The following is an 18,403-nucleotide window of genomic DNA, read 5'->3' as shown; positions in this document are numbered from 1 at the left end:
ATTGTGTCTGAGTTAGATTTTTCCTACTCCCTCCATTCGCTTTTTCGTGCACATCATGTCTAAAAGACTGAGCTGAGGGTTTGACTCCTGATATTTGTGGGACACTATGAGAGTCTTTTCTTTTTAAAATTATTTTAAAATTATTTTATTTATTTTGACAAAGTAATAATCATAAATAAATAAGAATAAAAATGTGCACCCCACCACCAAGACAATTCTATTGTAACTATCCAAGCTTCCAATATTTCAACACCTCTTGCGATAGTTTGACTCCTTTCTGTATTTAACAGTACAAATTCTACAAACACCCTCCATATCTCCTCAAAATAATTTCTCCTGCTTTGTCCCCATCTTACCTTAATGGCACATGTTAAGTTATCATTAATAGCTACACCCCACACCTCTTTATACCATTCTTCTATATTATATTCTGCCTGCCCCTTCCTCTTCCCAGCTATAATAATGCGTGCAGCTGTCAATAATTTTGTGAACAAGTCCTTCATAGCCTGCGAACCTTCCACTCCATCGTAAATTGATAAGAATGCTACCTCTGGACTTTCAGTCAGCTTTAACCCAGTGATTTCTGTTATCCTTAAAGACCCTTTGTCAGAAAAATTGTACATATTTAAACCCCCACCACATGTGAACATAATTCCCTGTTCCCTGGCATCTCCTCCAACAAAACACCAAATATACTCTGAGAGCTTTTTCAGCCAAAGGGTGGAATAAAAATACAGTGGTACCTTGGGTTAAGTACTTAATTCGTTCCAGAGGTCCGTTCTTAACCTGAAACTGTTCTTAACCTGAAGCACCACTTTAGCTAATGGGGCCTCCTGCTGCCGCCGCGCCGCCGCTGCACAATTTCTGTTCTAATCCTGAAGCAAAGTTCTTAACCCGAGGTAATATTTCTGGGTTAGCGGAGTCTCTAACCTGAAGCGTCTGTAACCTGAAGCATCTGTAACCCGAGGTACCACTGTACTTTAAATAAATAAGGTAAAGGTAAAGGGACTGCTGACCATTAGGTCCAGTTGTGGCCCACTCTGGGGTTGCGGCGCTCATCTTGCTTTATTGGCTGAGGGAGCCGGCGTACAACTTCTGGGTCATGTGGCCAGCATGACTAAGCCGCTTCTGGCGAACCAGAGCAGCGCACGGAAACGCCGTTTACCTTCCCACCGGAGCAATACCTATTTATCTACTTGCACTTTGAACTGCTAGGTTGGCAGGAGCAGGGACCGAGCAATGGGAGCTCACCCCGTTGCGGGGATTCGAACCACTGACCTTCTGATCGGCAAGTCCTAGGCTCTGTGGTTTAACCCACAGCACCACCAGCGTCCCTTTAAATAAAGAAAGCTGCATGCAAATACCCTAGGGAGAAGATACATAAGGACCGGGCTTTTTAGGGTTTTAAAAGCAAACCCTAGCACCAGTACACGTTACTTACATCATCACTTTAGCTTCTTCTATGAAGTCCTCTTCGTACATTGCACCTTCTCGGATTGCTTTGATGGCCACTTTATATTGCGCTCTCCATTTGCCAAGGCGCACCACGCCAAAAAGGCCGCTGCCCAACTCTCTCATGAAGGTGAGCTCGGCAGGATTGATCTCCCATTTCTCTACAAGGGAGGAAAATAAAACAAAGGTGTTCAGAGGAAGACAATGCTTATGCCCCCCCCCCCCGGTTCCCTTTTTCTTTTTCTGAAAGAGACCCATCCAAAACCATTATCCATCCTTTCCCACAACCAGAGAACTTTGGCACTCGCTGCAGGATCCCCACTTCTCATTCCCAAAGCCTTCCTTAAAAAATGGAGAGTTGGGACATCTTTCTCAAAGAAGATGACTCCACAGCAACTGGATTTTCAGGAATCCTCTCCACTCAACAGGTTCTTGTAGTTTTGTTTCGTTTATTAAAAAAATCTAAAACTTTTTATACCTACGCTCCCAACTTTCTGATACAGACAAATCTTTCACAGGAGACGTTTTATTGAGGGCTCGTCCAAGCAGTTTTCTGCTTGACTGACGCTTTCTAGGCAGCGGTCCAAGTGGTATCCCCTCTTGTCCCTGCTCTTTTTCCCATGGAAAACCCACTACAGTGGTACCTCGGGTTAAGTACTTAATTCGTTCCGGAGGTCCGTTCTTAACCTGAAACTGTTCTTAACCTGAAGCACCACTTTAGCTAATGGGGTCTCCGGCTGCCGCCGTGCCGCCGGAGCACAATTTCTGTTCTCATCCTGAAGCAAAGTTCTTAACCCGAGGTACTATTTCTGGGTTAGCGAAGTTTGTAACCTGAAGCATATGTAACCTGAAGCGTATGTAACCCAAGGTACCACTGTATTCAGTTCTAAATCAGAGCAAACATCAATCAAGAGAAAACCTGGAGCGTGACTAGAAGGTGTGGATAGGCCCAAACCAACAAAATGTAGATTGTGTACTTTAATCCACTTGCCGCTTCTGAAGCAACATCTCCCATGCTTCTCACACTTGGCAGAAGCCAACCCAGCCTTTGTTTGCTAAAATATAAGCACTGCGATCTAGTACTTCTCTGGGCCGCTTGTGTCACTTCTCAAGAAAGCTTCAACCCCTAATGTGTTAGACTATGCTTTTGTAATTTAAGACATTACTCCACATCCCATCTGTCGTTAACATGGTGATTAATTCTTGTTCCAGCATCTTTCAGTCTAGTGCCAATATTTCCCCTTCCCCCCTTAGTCTAGTTACACTCTATTATATTTCATATGAATTACTGTTGGACCTAACCTATCATAATAATCACAGAGCAGGGGAAGAGTAGATCCTACTATATTGTCCTGGGAAAGGCTATTTTAAGGCCTAAACGAGACACAACCCCAATCACAGGATTGGTGCTTGTGTGTTTGTTTTCTTCTTTGTTGTTGTTTGTTGTTTAGTGGTGTCCGACTCTTCGTGACCCCATGGACCAGAGCACGCCAGGCACTCCTGTCTTCCACTGCCTCCCGCAGTTTGGTCAAACTCATGCTGGTAGCTTCGAGAACACTGTCCAACCATCTCGTCCTCTGTCGTCCCCTTCTCCTTGTGCTCTCCATCTTTCCCAACATCAGGGTCTTTTCCAGGGAGTCTTCTCTTCTCATGAGGTGGCCAAAGTATTGGAGTCTCAGCTTCATGATCTGCCCTTCCAGTGAGCACTCAGGACTGATTTCCTTAAGAATGGATAGGTTTGATCTTCTTGCAGTCCATGCGACTCTCAAGAGTCTCCTCCAGCACCATAATTCAAAAGCATCAATTCTTCGGCGATCTGCCTTCTTTATAGTCCAGCTCTCGCTTCCATACACCACTACTGGGAAAACTATAGCTTTAACTATACGGACCTTTGTTGGCAAGGTGATGTCTCTGCTTTTATTAGAAGGCTCTTTTCCAAGAGGTGTAGGGAGGGGGCTCTTTTAACTCTTTGTTCCTGTGGCTGCTAGTTGCTCTGGGCTAACATTACAAGTGCCAATGTCAACTTCCCTGGGGCAAATAGCAACCATGGAGGTGAGGATCTGAAACAGGACCGTGGCAGGGGCAAAGAGTTAAAAAAAACCCCACCCTTCATGCAGTGGCCCTCATCCAGATTGCCCCATTCCATGGCTGTTATTTAGTCAATTAAAAACAAGCATGTAAGGGCCATCACATGACTGTCGTGTCTAATTTCATCAACCGTAGGCTTACAGAGTTGAGAAGGCTTTTTAGCATTGCAGATGCTGAATTATCCGTTACCAAGAACGTAAGAAGATACTCAGTTTCAAACAAAATTGCCTTTTTGTTGATTTACAGAATCCCCACACTTTCAAAATAAATATTTTGTTATGTAGGTGTGCAAACTTACCATAACTGAATCCTGCCGTAGTTGGGGAGGGCTTCACCTTTGGAGTCACTGGGTATCGTAATCTTGTAACAAGACCTGAAAGTTTGGGGAAAATCCATATGGAGACTACATCAGGAATTAGGAAGGGTAGTAATGTAGTCCTGCTATTATTAGTGCTTACCATGATATGGGTTGCCACATTTCTTTTAATTAATAATCATTCACTTTGCTGTCAAATATGTTAAGATATAAAAAGAATAAGTGTTCTCAGAAGCTTAAAAAGTTAGGAGCAGCCTGCAGTTAGAAATGTTCAAGGGTATAGCATACATAACAGGGATAATTTGGAACCACGAAAGTTTAAAAAAGTCAAATAAAAGGGGGAGCACAGGAGGGGTACAGAATAATAGTTTGCTTTCTTGCGCAAATACCAAACATAAAGTATCCAGGGAAAACCCCCCAGTTATTATTTAAAAACCAAACGTGTACATCTAACTTGTTTCTTGAGCAGCAGACTGCCCCAATGCTGAACTGCAAATTCTTATTTGAAACTGAAGGGAGTTTTAGGGGCAAAGTGTGATATAGCATGGAATATTACCATAAAACAAATCCAAAAACCCCACTGGGTATGCAGGGTTCATCTGGACTTCCTTTTGGATCACATTTCTAGGCACACATCCACACTTTCAGTCACAGAACTTTTCTTTTGCCCCAGCACTTTCCCCATGAAAACCCACTCTTTGCTGCTGAATTGGAGCAAACAACAATCCGTGGAAAACCCGAATTGCCATTTGTTCCGATTTAGCATTGAAGAGTGGGTTTTCCTACAGAAAGCGGCAGGGGTGGGGAGTGCTCGGACACAGAGCGTGAAAGTGCAGACCTATGCAGTGGGCAACAGGCTCTCTAGCTAGGAAGATGGACTTGTCTCCCGAAATTATGCAACTAGATTGTTAAGCAGCATTCAATCAAGTGATAAGAAACTTGGACTCATTTACCTGCAGCGTTGTGTTTATGATACTCAATTAGCTCAGGAATGGAGTCAAATAAATGTTTTTCAGCTAGGTAGTACTGCTTTTGTGATGTCATCGTTTCTTTAATATGGTAGTGTCTTATTCCAGATAACCCTTCTCTAAAAATAACAATAAGAATAATTTGGTTTTTCATTTACTCTAGACATAATTATGTTACGTATTTTGCTAATAAAGTATTTTACTAAAACATTTACAAGTGTTTTTCAATCAGTAGAGTAACTGAGGCACAAACTTTGCCCTGAAACTGTTAACTGAAGTGAGCTGCTAAAGAACAATTACAGTCTTTGCCTCTTTTGTTCACAACGATTGTGAAAATGCAGCTACAGTAGAAGTAGGCAGGTAGCTTTAAGCACAAGCACTCACACGTGTGAGACCAACCCTACAAGCTAGTAAAGTTATTTAGTCTACCCCAGGCTTGTAATACCAGCATTTTAAAAATTCAAATTGAGAGAGAAGGAAGAATAAAAAGCAACATTAAAGAAAACAAACAAATACATTTCTGGTGAACTTTACAGCTATATATATATATTCCTGATGATAGTTAATAATAATAATAATAATAATAATAATAATAATAATAATAATAATTTATTATTTATACCCCGCCCATCTGGCTGAGCTTCCCCAGCCACTCTGGGCGGCTCCCAATCAAGTGTTAAAAACAGTACAGCGTTACATATTAAAAACTTCCCTGAACAGGGCTGCCTTAAGATGTCTTCTGAATGTCAGGTAGTTATTTATCTCTTTGACATCTGATGGGAGGGCGTTCCACAGCAACTTACATAAAGTGTATCCTTGGTATGTGCAAAGGCAATGCACAGGATCCATTCTGAGGCTTAAGTGAACAAGGAGAGTTCCTCATGAAAATGGAGGCGAGGGGCTGAGGGGCTGCCTCACAGTTTCATGGGAATTTGAGGTCAGCAAACGCCAGCCTTTACAGATGTGGATGAGACTTTGGACTGAAGTCGAGAGAAGCTCTGACTTTAATGTGGGTGGTCATATAGCCCATCAGAAATTAATTTAGAGACTGTTTCCACCTTCTTAATTATTCTAAACTTCCTTTACCAAAGAAGAGGCCAGTTCCAACTAGCTAGGATAATAAAACCAATCCTAGGACATCATTTGATCTAATTTAGTTGACGCAATGACCTGTTTAGATAATTGAGTGGAGGCACACGTTTCAGCTTGCTTCTACAGAAAAGGTTTGATGATAAAATATGTGTGATTTGTCTTAAATGAGGAAGCCAGATGTTTACATACATACAAGCAAGAAATTGTCAAGGGGGGGTATAATCTGTGGATTGAGCAACTTACCCTCCAAATTTTGCATAAAGGGATACTGTATATAAACCTGGTTGGCTAGAGTCCCTCACCATGAAACCACCTTCTTTATCCTAAAATCCAATAAAAAAATGAAAACTTCATTCATCAAGCTTTTCCTATTTGAATGATTTATGATTCACCCAAGCATATGAAATTATGTTGGTTTAAGTTTTTAATGTTGTACTTAGAAACATTATAAAGCAAATGCTCACTTCGTTTCTTAGGAGTTGTTCAGCTTTGCTTCTGTTTAGATTTCGACAGTACCATCTAAAGAGAAAGGGGAGAAAATCAAAAGCTGTAATATGTTAGGCTGCTGACTTTGGATGTGACATCTGTAGTATGGCCATGTTTATACTAAAGCATAACAGGGAATAGATCCACTTCAGACATCCTGCTGATCCCTTAACCATGCTTAAGAATTTGGGAATAGGTTATAAGCTCCTTCGCCCATGCCATTATTCTCTCTTCTGTGTTTATTCCCTATAAATGCATACAGAAACACACACAACACATTTCAACACTGCTTTTAATATCTTAATCATGGTAAATAAAATAGCGGCGTTATGTCTGTAACAAGTCACAAGGAGTTCTGAATTAGTTTTATTTCCTTGTGATGTGTACTCATATATGCATATATCAATTTTTGTTAATGTAAAATGTGAAGTGGCCCTTAGCTACTCTACAATGTTGATTTTCTGTGAATAAAGAGGGTAGGTATCAGTAGGTGTTTTACAGAACAACAGCTTTTATGAAGTTTTGGAACCGGTCAGGAGTGCTTTTTTAAATGTTAGCTTACTCTCAAACTGGTGAAAGAAGAATACTGTAGATGTGGGTGCCAGAGCTCACTTGATTCAGCTAATTATTTTTATGCAGTTGCCAAAATACATACAGAAGAATTTGCTCCCGGGTACTACATTTAAGTATTTACTTACTCATATTGATCTAGACTGTTGGACTTCTTTCCTGTTACATAGTTGCTTGGAATATATCCTTTGCTTCTAGAAGTGACCAAAAGAAACCCATGCTTAGAAAACACATATTATAACAATGTCAGGGTAATAAACTTGCATTTATTTATAAATTCCACAGTCATCTATCTAGCCCACACAGGGTTCTCAAAGCAATGCACAGGATAATAAAGAATGAATATATATATATGTGTGTGTATGTGTGTGTGTGTGTGTGTGTGCTTGCTTTCAATTTACGTATTAGTGCTACTAACATTTTTCTTAACCAGTGCTCAATCTCATTATAAATCAAGAAATTAATGCAAACTCTTATTCCCAGCATCTTTTAAAATATATTCTTTATAGAATGTTGAAGGTGCATCAATCAAATTCTGGATCCATCTATTTAATCTTCATGATAAACACAGAAGGCAGCATGCTGAGTGGAGTACTTATTGCACATATTGCACTTTTGCTGAAGGAACTGGTACATGCTCAAGGTCTGGTTGCTAACACAAAAAGCCCTAAATAACTCGGGACCAAGTCATCTGAAAGACCACCTGTCCCTTTATAGATACTTAAATCATCTGGGGAAATTCTACTTGTGGTACCACACCCTGCTGAATGTGATAGGATAGTGACCTGAAAGCAGGTATTTTCTGCTGTTACCCCTATACTATGGAATGCCCTTCCCTCTGCCTGTTAAGTTGCTTCAGATGTATTGGAAATACATCTCTTTTTCTCCAGGATTTCCCTGACCCATACGATCAGACTCGACTCTGTTTTATATGTCTGAATTCCTGCTTTTCTACTACTGTTCACTGTTTTATGCTGTATTTTTATTTTAGCGGTATTATTTCTATGTTTTATATCACTTAGGAGATTTTTAAATATTAAGCAGTAGATAAATGGAAACTATGGACACATACGCCCTTCCCTCAGGAGACATTTTTAGTCATATCTGGAGACGCCGTCCCCTGACATTTGTGCCATAAAGGTAAAGGGACCCCTGACCATTAGGTCCAGTCGTGATCGACTCTGGGGTTGTGGCACTCATCTCGCTTTACTGGCTGAGGGAAGGGAGCTGGCGTACAGCTTCCGGGTCATGTGGCCAGGATGACCAATGCGCTTCTGGCGAACCAGAGCAGCGCACGGAAACACTGTTTACCTTCCCGCTGGAGCGGTACCTATTTATCTACTTGCACTTTGACGTGCCTTCGAACTGCTAGGTTGGCAGGAGCAGGGACCGTGCAATGGGAGCTCACCCCGTTGCGGGGATTCGAACCGCCAACCTTCTGATCGGCAAGTCCTAGGCTCTGTGGTTTAACCCACAGCGCCACCCGCGTCCCTATTTGTGCCATAGTTGTTTATTAAAAAATTATAGTTTGTTTGTTTGTTTTAAAAAGTTTCTGTGCTTCCAGAAGCTTCAGGCCAATGCCTTACTAAGATATACAATCTCTAAGTATCATTCTAGAGAGAAGGCAAAGTGGTGAGAACAGCAGTTATAGATCATTATCACTTTATCAGGCATTGAAGGGAAACTACAGGAAGAAGAGCAGAAGATCTTCCCTCTCTCTTGCATGTGTATTGCAAGCAAGGAGTGGGGTGAAGGAAGCTGTTTTCTGCATCATGTGATAGAAATCTTCTTTGTGCCAGCGCATCAGCAAACATGAATCCATTCTTAGGTGGTGGCTGCCTTCAGGCAAGTTCCTGAAATGCATGCATGCAAATGTGTACACAGACATGCTGGCACACAACCTTTGGAGGGGTGCTGGCTCTTGAGCGAAAAAAAGGTTGGACACCCATTCACCAACAATTAAAATGTTAGTAATGGCAATCTTAATGCAGTTACATCTATTGGAATCATTGTACCATCCATTTCTGGCAGTATTAAAAAGCTGAAATAATGGTCACATTCCTTTGTTGTTGTTTAGTCATGTCCGACTCTTCATGGCCCCATGGACCAGAGCATGTCAGGCACTCCTGTCTTCCACTGCCTCCAGCAGTTTGGTCAAACTCATGCTGGTAGCTTCGAGAACACTGTCCAACCATCTCGTCCTCTGTCATCCCCTTCTCCTTGTGCCCTCCATCTTTCCCAACATCAGGGTCTTTTCCAGGGAGTCTTCTCTTCTCATGAGGTGGCCAAAGTATTGGAGCCTCTGCTTCAGGATCTGTCCTTCCAGTGAGCACCCAGGGCTGATTTTCTTAAGAATGGATAGGTTTGATCTTCTTGCAGTCCATGGGACTCTCAAGAGTCTCCTCCAGCACCATAATTCAAAAGCATCAATTCTTCGGTGATCAGCCTTTTTTATGGTCCAGCTCTCACTTCCATACATCACTACTGGGAAAACCATAGCTTTAACTATACGGACCTTTGTTGGCAAGGTGATGTCTCTGCTTTTTAAGATTCCTTACCCATATTTATCTCTTGCTTTCCACCAGTGAATGTCATTTTTTTCAAGAATGGTATATTCTTGACCTCTTTCCAGTCTCAAGTCATGAGGTTCCGTGGGCTGAAAGTCATACATGGCTACTACTATTTCTTCCTCTTCCTCCTCTTCTTCCTGGGGAACAGGGGGTGGGGGCCTTCTCTGAAAATGAAACAAGGTATTAGAACTATTTTCACTTAAAGATTCTAATCGTTATATTTAATTAAGGTTATTGTTATAGGTTGGGGGTGGGGGAGACTAAATTCCTGGGTTTAATAAATGTCAGACTTTAATTGGAACTGGTATGCTAAAACAAGATGTCAGACCCTTCTGTCTTAAGACAGATCAGTGGGTCTTGTGTGAGACCAACTTCAAAGCCCTTGGAATTAGCATAAATAAAAACTAATTAAGTCAGGCGGACATCTTAAATGGAGACACCTCTTGATCCTAGAAAATTAACATGAGTTAAGTGTTAATTAAGTCACAACCAATTTACTTGGGAGGAAACCTCATGGGGGGAGCGAGCCATTAAGAAAACAGAAGGTTAGCACAACTGTGTTACAAAAGACCTGGGCTTAAGGTTAGCAAGTTTAGAACAGGTAGGATGTGGGGGGGAGGGGGGGAGGCAAGCTGCAGGGTGTGGGTCTTTGGTTGCTAAGAATTGGCTTGGGAGTTTTGGCAGAAGAGACAGAAACCTGTTTGCACAGATCTAGCATAAGCATATGCCTTTGAATACTAGAATTTCTATGGAAATACAGCATACTCATCTCAGTAGAATATTTAAGCATAGCATATGGTACAGCACATGACAGTCGGGGTATAATGATATGTTGCCTCAGCAGTTACATGTTTCCAAACATGTGTTTGCTGAGTCCATTGGGAGTTGGAGCTTTTACTCATACCCCCCGTTGGATTTGGATTACCAATTATAGGATTACCTATATTACAACCTGAAATATATAGTTCCAATTATAATAGTACAGAACTGAATGTACGTTAAAAGCATAAGACAACCCCTGCTGAATCAGACCAAAGACCCATAAAATCAGTGAACAGCCAGGTGCCAATAGGAAGCTCAAGCAGTACCTGAGCACAACGACACTTTTTTACTTGTGATCCACAGCAACTCAGAGATAAACCACCTCTGATACTACTGGTAATACAGCCATCAGACTAGCAACCATTAACTCTTATCAGCTATAGCTGCTTAGTGCTCTGAATTCTCTCCTTACCTTACTTTTATCCGGCATTGATGGAGGCAAAGTCTTCATACCTAAAACAAACCATAGAAATCACAGAGTCTGAATTTAGAGGTATCTGTTAAAGGCTTAAGTATGTAAGATCAAGATTTTTGAAAGTTCAGAATGGTTGCACTTCCCCTAATCATATCATGTTGTAGATTGATTAACCATTAGAAATGGTTATGGATTAACCAACACAGATGGACGCGAGCCACAGGATTTCACACACACTCCCCCCCCCCTTTCTGATGTGCAAATTTTCCACACTGGGTCTAACCCATTAAGTTAATTTGGCATCAATATTAACCATCACTGTGGTTCAAAGCAGAATCTGAAAATGTGTATGGTGACACTGTATGGTGTGGTGTGCTGACCATGCTGTCAGAAGAATTGTAGAATCATAGAGTTGGAAGGGACCCCAAGGTCCCTGAGACCCCTGGGTATAGGATGGTATATAAATTCAAACAACAACAACCACCACAGGCAGAAGCATTTAAACAGGAATAGGAACCTTCATGGAGGTGGCAGCAATCACCCTGGTTATAGTATGAGTCTAAGTAGGTCCATAAATAGTACACAACAGGGATGACCTTAAGGTAGATTGGGATCTGCTGACATATCTCTGGGTGATTTGCACAAGACTGGCAAGACTGGCAATTATTAAACACAAGGGTTGCCAAAGCTGCATCCTTATGCATGGCCACGAAGTCTACGAACCTTCCTGCTCACAACTGCTTTCATCAGAGGTACTGTGTACAACGCCATGGACCCGGCCCAAGTAGCATGCATGTGACATTATGCGCACGCACTCCGCACGCATCATCGGGAGGAGGCTGAGTGCAGAGCCCAGTGAAGCGCAGTTTCAGTGGTGGCGGGGGCTCCTCCTCTCTCGTGTTCAGGAGAAGCCAGCCACTGAAGCCATTCTGCTCTTGGCTCTGCGCTCAGCCTCTTCTGTCCCTTCAACAGATATGAGGGAAGTAGTAGTAGTAGTAGTAGTAGTAGTAGTAGTAGTAGAAGAGGAGGCGGAGGAGGAGTTTGGATTTGATATCCCGCTTTATCACTACCCTAAGGAGTCTCAAAGCGGCTAACAATCTCCTTTTCCCTTCCTCCCCCACAACAAACACTCTGTGAGGTGAGTGAGGCTGAGACTTCAGAGAAGTGTGACTGGCCCAAGGTCACCCAGCAGCTGCATGTAGAGCAGCAGGAAATCGAACCCGGTTCACCAGATTACGAGCCCACCACTCTTAACCACTACACCACATGCTATGGGGCGAATACACCTCAGCCTCATAGAGTTGGTCTTTTGGCTTTCATTATAAGCTGGCAAGGATCATTACCATCTACCTGCCTCCAAAAGTACATCGAGGGGCACACTTCCCATTTCCTCTTTCATTTTTTGAAAGTTCATATTGGAACCAGAGCAGCTGAACATAAAGAGAAATAACTGAGAGGAGAGGAAGGGGAGCAATCTGGGAGGCTGTGAGGAGGGAAACCGAAGAGATGGGATAAATTAAAAAAATTAAAAAATTGTCCAGTAGCACCTTAGAGACCAACTAAGTTTGTTCTGGGTATAAGCTTTCGTGTGCATGCACACTTCTTCAGATACACACAGGTGGGGTTCGATTCCAACACAACAGCAGCAACTAAAAAGCTTCCCCACTACCACATTAAATTGCTGAAGAAGAATGCTTGGCCTGGTGAGCTTGGTTCTGATATGGATCAAAAAGTCTTGGGCTGAAAATGTGCTCAGAGCTTTTGACTCTTAATTCTTAGTGTATGTCTACCTACCTGAGCCACTAGTTTGCAACCTAGCTCCAGTTGGTGTACTTTAGGGTTCCGGGATATGAGGGTGTGGATTGTGCAAGCCTGAAGTCTGGCTACCCTGGTACAATGAATACAAGCACTTACCATTTTCAAAGAGGTTATATTTTTCACATCCAGGCGCTAATTTTTCTGTTTGTCTGCAGCACTGGTAGATTCCATCTGTCCAGAATTTAGGGTGGTACTTAACCATTATATTATTGTTGTTTTTTATTTCTACAAAAAAGTAAAATGCCAACATTTCAGGCCAAAATGCCAATTTTTGTTAGAAATTTAATCTTCTAGCTTCAGCACTGTTAATATTTTAGCCTAAGGGAACCATCCTTATTGACACATCTCCACTCTTCAGAGATTAAGTACCCCTGAACGTGAAAAACGCCACCGAAATATAAAACATCTATGCAAACAGGCATTATTCAGACATTGTTAAAAGTCAAATGATCTACCATATCATTAACGACCAAATCATCTATGGTAAAATAAAGTTTTGGGCTTTGCTCAGAGTACTTCCTTATTTTGGGATACATTTGTGTGGGATACAGTTCTATTTATTTTTTTGGCTTTGTTGATCTCATAATCCAAAACATAGTAGATAAAGTGGGGATTCTGCACAGTCAAAGACCTTAAATTATCCCTCAACCTCTACTTGAAATTTATACTGAATTTACATCAATTTAACTATCACGGCTTCTCCCAATGGATTCTGGGAATTACAATTTAGTGAGGCACTGAGAGTCCTCCATTAGAGATTCCTACTTCCTTACAGGCCCACATACAGGCCCTTCCAGGCCTATTCTTAGGATGGAATTAGATGTTACTCAGCACCATAGCACTGGGAGTCCTATTTTGGCCCCATAAATAAACATGGGGCAAGGACTGCTAGGGGAACTACAAGTGAAAAAAATCAATGGGTAGAGGTGCTTAATCCCTTGTCCACTGATTCTCTCCTGCAAATACCTTTCAGCTTTAAAAAGAATTCACTGGGACAGTTTTCAAGATCATAAGAAGACCATAAGACGCCTGCAGGGAAAATGTTTGCCCTTGAAGAAGGCACTTGCTGGTAGACGCAGGAAGGATTAAGCAGCTTGTTATCTCCTGCATGTACCATGCTCCAACATTAGCATTAACCAGAAGGGAAGTGTTTAAGGAAGATGCATTTGATGGTATCTAGATCTATTCTTAGGGTTCCCAAGAAGAGGGAAATAAAAGTTGAAGATGTTGAAATATTATTTCTTATGAAGACATGACTTGTACAAGTAGTTATGATCCCCTTCTCACTGTTCTACCCCACATAGTTTTCAACTGACTTCTCCTCCCTCTCACCAAGAAATATATCACTAGACGCAAATTGCTATTTTCTGTTTTTAAATAATGGTGGCTGGGGATGCATCAGTATGCACATGTGAGAAAGTTCTTTGTTAGCCTTTTCGATCAGGGTTCTTTCCTTCTCTCCACTCATATGCAAATGTTATAAACAGCTGCAGTTACCTTCTTTCAAGTTCCTTACCCACTGATCTCTACTGTATGCAGTGGGAGCAAAAATATAAAGTGTGCTGTTTTCATACACAACCTGGAAAGGACGAAGAAGAGAAAAGTTAAGATAAGAGTGGCAATATTGGCTGTGCTATATTGACTACTATACAGCTCATATCTCCTCAATAAGTGCAAAATTGGTGCTTGGGATCCGTAACAGACTGGACCAGTAAACTAACGCTCAATTCTGTCAAGATGAAGGTACTGTTTCTGATTGTCTCGTTCATCTGCCAAGATAGGTGGTGTTCATCCAAGTTGATGGCCATCACTACATCTTCTGGGAGACAATTCCATAGTTAAACAAAGTGTTGTGTGAAGTACTTCTTTGTGTCTGTCCTGAATCTTCCAATACACAGCTTCAATGAGTGACCCAAACTTCTCTCAACCTTCTCCTTGCTCACTTTCCCCCTTGAACTAAAAAAAACAGGAAATGTTGTGTTTTCCCCCATAGGGGAGTAGTCCCATTTCCTTGATCATTTGGTTTTCCTTTTCTGAACCTTTCCCAGCTCTGCATATCCTTACTGAGGCAAGGTGTACACAGTATTCAAATTTGTGGTTGGACCATAGATATGTATGATGCTATTGTGACACTGATATACCGTATTTTTCGCTCCATAAGACACACTTTTCCCCTCCTAAAAAGTAAGGGGAAATGTGTGTGCGTCTTATGGAGCGAATGCAGGCTGCGCAGCTATCGCTGAAGCCAGGAGAGCAAGAGGGATCAGTGCGCACCCTCTTGCTCTCCTGGAGCTGTAGTCCAAACATCTGGACTAGACTCAATAAGTTTGTTTTGTAGTTATTTATGAAGTTGACTGTGTTTTCAACCCTAGAAACTTACCTGAAATGGGTATTTATTTTGACAGGGAATAACTAAAGCATCATTCTTCACGATTTCCACACACTTGATTTTGGAAATGTCAACTGATCCTTTTCGGTACTTTTTCTGCAACATGTCAAACAAATATGTAATGAGGTCACATTTTTTAAATGCATGAGATTACAGTACAAATTTCAGAGATATTGCAAAATTCAATTTTATGGACTATGCCAGAAGAGGGCACAGCACAATTCTTGTTCAAGTGAAACTTAACAACACATTGCTCAATGGCTTTGACATTCCTGAAGGTGGAGCACAAATGCATCATAATTACTGATAGCTGTCAACGACTGCAGAAGACAGAAGACACAGTAAAAACCCCTCATAGGGTTAAATTTCTTACTCAGCTTATTGAAGTCATTTCTTTGTGCAATTTTCATTACTAGGAATGTTCTTGCAAGTGACTCCCATAAATGAATTTATAATGATTCATTCTTCAGAGACTGACACAAGTATGTCAAGAAGATTTCTGCATGCCAATGTCTGATCCACAACTAGCCATGTGTCTTAAACTTTCATAAGTCAATATTTTAAGCAACAATATTATTTGCTGTCTAATCATATTAACTAAGTTTAAGTTAAGATTGTTGCTATTGTGCAAGCAGGATTCAATCACATGCCAGAAAATTAAGGTTGCATAACTTAAGTGGGCATGGCAAATTTGCCCAACAAATATTTTCCCAAAAAAATATAATTGTTTGCAGTAAGGAAAGTGAGGGGGAAATATAGCCCAAAGTGTGGAATAACAATAGTTTGGTTCAGTGTCATAGAACTTCCTCACAAATTATTTAGTTTGAACGGTTTGACTGTTTTTGTTTCTTTCTGAAAAATTCAATTAAGAAACCATTAATAAAAAACTAGACCGAATCTTCAGTAAATAGCGGACATAGTATAACTATGGAACAAATTTTGTACAAGTACAGGATGACTGTTCCTTTTGCAGGTCTTCTGGAAGTGGTCCAGTTATGAAGATGGAAAGCATCCCTCAAAACATGTGTAAATTTATATGGTCATAAAGGACCAAAACCAAAGGAAAGGGAAAATAAAAGCTGTTGGTGCACATGTTAACACCCAATTCACAACGAGGAATGGAGCAGTACACAAAATCTTTCCACACAATAGTTGGTGGCAATAAATATGCACCTTTTTTTCCATTTACTATATACACTTTACATGGCTTTAATGCGTTGCTCCCAGATATTTCATTTCACCCTTTTAAAAATCCAATGCACATCTAGCAAGAATTTTAAAGAGATAAACGGCTGTAAATAAAGTCCTCCTGCAAGCAATGCTCTGAAATCTTGTGAACCATTTAAAGTCTGTTGTACAACTCCTACTCTATGTGGGAATAGCTGTTTATCTGTCGGCTGGTGGAGAGTGAGGGTTGTAGCCTGGTGCAGCTGTGGTTGGGGGAAAATTCTGGCTTCAGCATGGCCAGAGAAGGGCAGAACCTCCTCCTCTGCCAGCTGTGCTGGCTGCTGGGGTTCCTCCGTGGTTGCGGCCAATTACAGGCAAGCTTTGGGGCACGATTTAGACAATGGACCAGAAGGGAAACTTCTTCCCTCTGGTTGACTTCCTGGCTATAACAGCCAGCCACACCCAGCCCTCAGCCTCAGTCAATGACGCATTGCATTACTTTGCAATACAATTCCTGTGTGGGAATGTACACCCAGCAAACATTTGTTTGAAGCGACAAAACTTTATCCCTGCAGAAAGGCTGTTCTCTTCCCACTCTGCTACACTACAGCATTGTCATTGAAAAGTCTCTTTGAAAATATTGGTAAACTGCGTTTGTCGCATGCTCAATCAAGAAAATCCAAATAAAACTGTTTAGGAGCAACGCAGGCCGAGAAGCAAAAAGTGTGAACTCAGTGTTCTCGCTTCACTGCTCAGAATCAGGAAGTATGTCAGGATGCATGAATCTAGATAAAGCTAAAAATATGCATGAGGAACACAGCCTACAGTTCTTAAAAATAAATGAATAAAGCACCTCAAGTTGCGCACATATCAGCATCAGCAAACTTTATGGAAAATGTCAAGGAGCAACTCTGCATGTTAGGATTATTTTATATTGTTTTACTACAGGTTTTTCCCCCCTGACAAGTAGTTTTGGGTCCAGTCAATCTCACTCCAATGAAAATAATGTGCTTTCTTCCCTTACATGAGTACATATATGGCTATGCCATATCTTTCAACACTAGGAGAGGGGACCTGTGACCCTTTTGAGATATCGCTGGGCTCCAACAGCCATTAGCCAATTAGCCATTAGCCAACCAGCATGGCCAGCTGTCAGGGAAGATGGGAACTGTAGCCCAGCAAATTCTGGTGCGCTATAGATTTCCCAATCTCTGCTTTAAAACACACACGTGGCGGTGGAGTGGGGAAGAGAAAGCTTGCTATTGTTAATGGATGCTTTTATATGGGACAGCAGTATCTTGGGTAAACTTTATGTTGATTTGTCTGCTGAGAAGCCTGTATAGTCTGCTGATGACTCTGGGATGCGATCCAAGGCACATTCAAGAAGCACACCCTAGGAGAAGCCTAACGCATACCTGGACAGCTACATATTGAAGAGTGGTGGATGAAAAAATATTTCAGGCAAGCTGATCTCACGAAGAATCAACGATTTTATCCTGCTGATGAACTCCAAAGGAGTCCCAAGATATTTTACTGGGATGATTATATTAACAAACAGAAACAGAGTAAAATATGTACAGCGTATGTGCTGCCACTCATGTCAAGCCACACACAATGTTCTCAAGAAAGCAAAGAAGATTAATTCCTCACCATGTAGTATTTCCAATATGGCATCCGATATACAATAAGTTACATGAAATTATTTGAGATGGAGGAGGAATACACCCTATTCAATTTCCAAAGCAGATTCACCTGATTCAGTTCAGGTGAATTATAACCCACACAAGATCAATGGACCACTTCAGAATCAGCAAACAGACTGGCAGAAACTTTTCTTAGTTTTATTACAGATGCTGGGTGACCAACCATTGTTAAACTGACAGCTTGTTAATAATCACAGTGGGTTGGTTGATGCTTCCTTTGTGGGGGTTACCAAATGAAGGTTTTAAATGACTGGCAATGCACCTTCAACGTGTGTATGCAGGGGCTGAAGGTGGAGAAAATCATTTTATTTTAATTTGAGTAGATACAGAAGGCTCAGTTCAGACAAGGCTCCCTGCTATCTGAAAGAGTTGTGAGCTCTCTGTTCACACGATCTACACTCACCAATCCTTATTAGCACACAAGAGGAAGGGATTGAAAGAATATGTTTCTGATTTTGAACTAACTACAGATTCTGTGCCACTAAACTGTGGCTTATTTAAATAGCAGTTTATTTCAATACTGGTTTGAGAACCACGAAGGCTAAAG

At 41.3% G+C, this 18,403-nt stretch overlaps 1 protein-coding gene across 6 annotated transcripts in view; it reads right to left on the bottom strand.

Moving 5' to 3' along the window:
• Positions 1–18,403, bottom strand: part of TEC (tec protein tyrosine kinase) — an 80,309-nt gene that overhangs the window by 7,047 nt on the left and 54,859 nt on the right. For all 6 annotated transcript variants that reach the window (XM_083630411.1, XM_083630413.1, XM_083630410.1 and 3 more), the window contains 11 exons: positions 14,978–15,082; positions 14,095–14,176; positions 12,694–12,822; positions 10,777–10,817; positions 9,531–9,706; positions 7,101–7,166; positions 6,381–6,435; positions 6,160–6,239; positions 4,810–4,943; positions 3,839–3,913; positions 1,442–1,613 (listed from right to left, as the gene is read on the bottom strand). In XM_083630411.1, the coding sequence (XP_083486537.1) occupies positions 1,442–1,613; positions 3,839–3,913; positions 4,810–4,943; positions 6,160–6,239; positions 6,381–6,435; positions 7,101–7,166; positions 9,531–9,706; positions 10,777–10,817; positions 12,694–12,822; positions 14,095–14,176; positions 14,978–15,082 (1,115 nt within the window). The remainder of the gene's footprint in view (positions 1–1,441; positions 1,614–3,838; positions 3,914–4,809; positions 4,944–6,159; positions 6,240–6,380; positions 6,436–7,100; positions 7,167–9,530; positions 9,707–10,776; positions 10,818–12,693; positions 12,823–14,094; positions 14,177–14,977; positions 15,083–18,403) is intronic.

This window comes from Podarcis filfolensis (genome assembly GCF_964270895.1).
Source record: "Podarcis filfolensis genome assembly, chromosome: 9".
Classification (NCBI taxonomy): Eukaryota; Metazoa; Chordata; class Lepidosauria; order Squamata; family Lacertidae; genus Podarcis; species Podarcis filfolensis.
The sequence above is the reverse complement of the archived record's forward strand: the minus strand, read 5'-3'. Positions and strand labels throughout refer to the sequence as shown.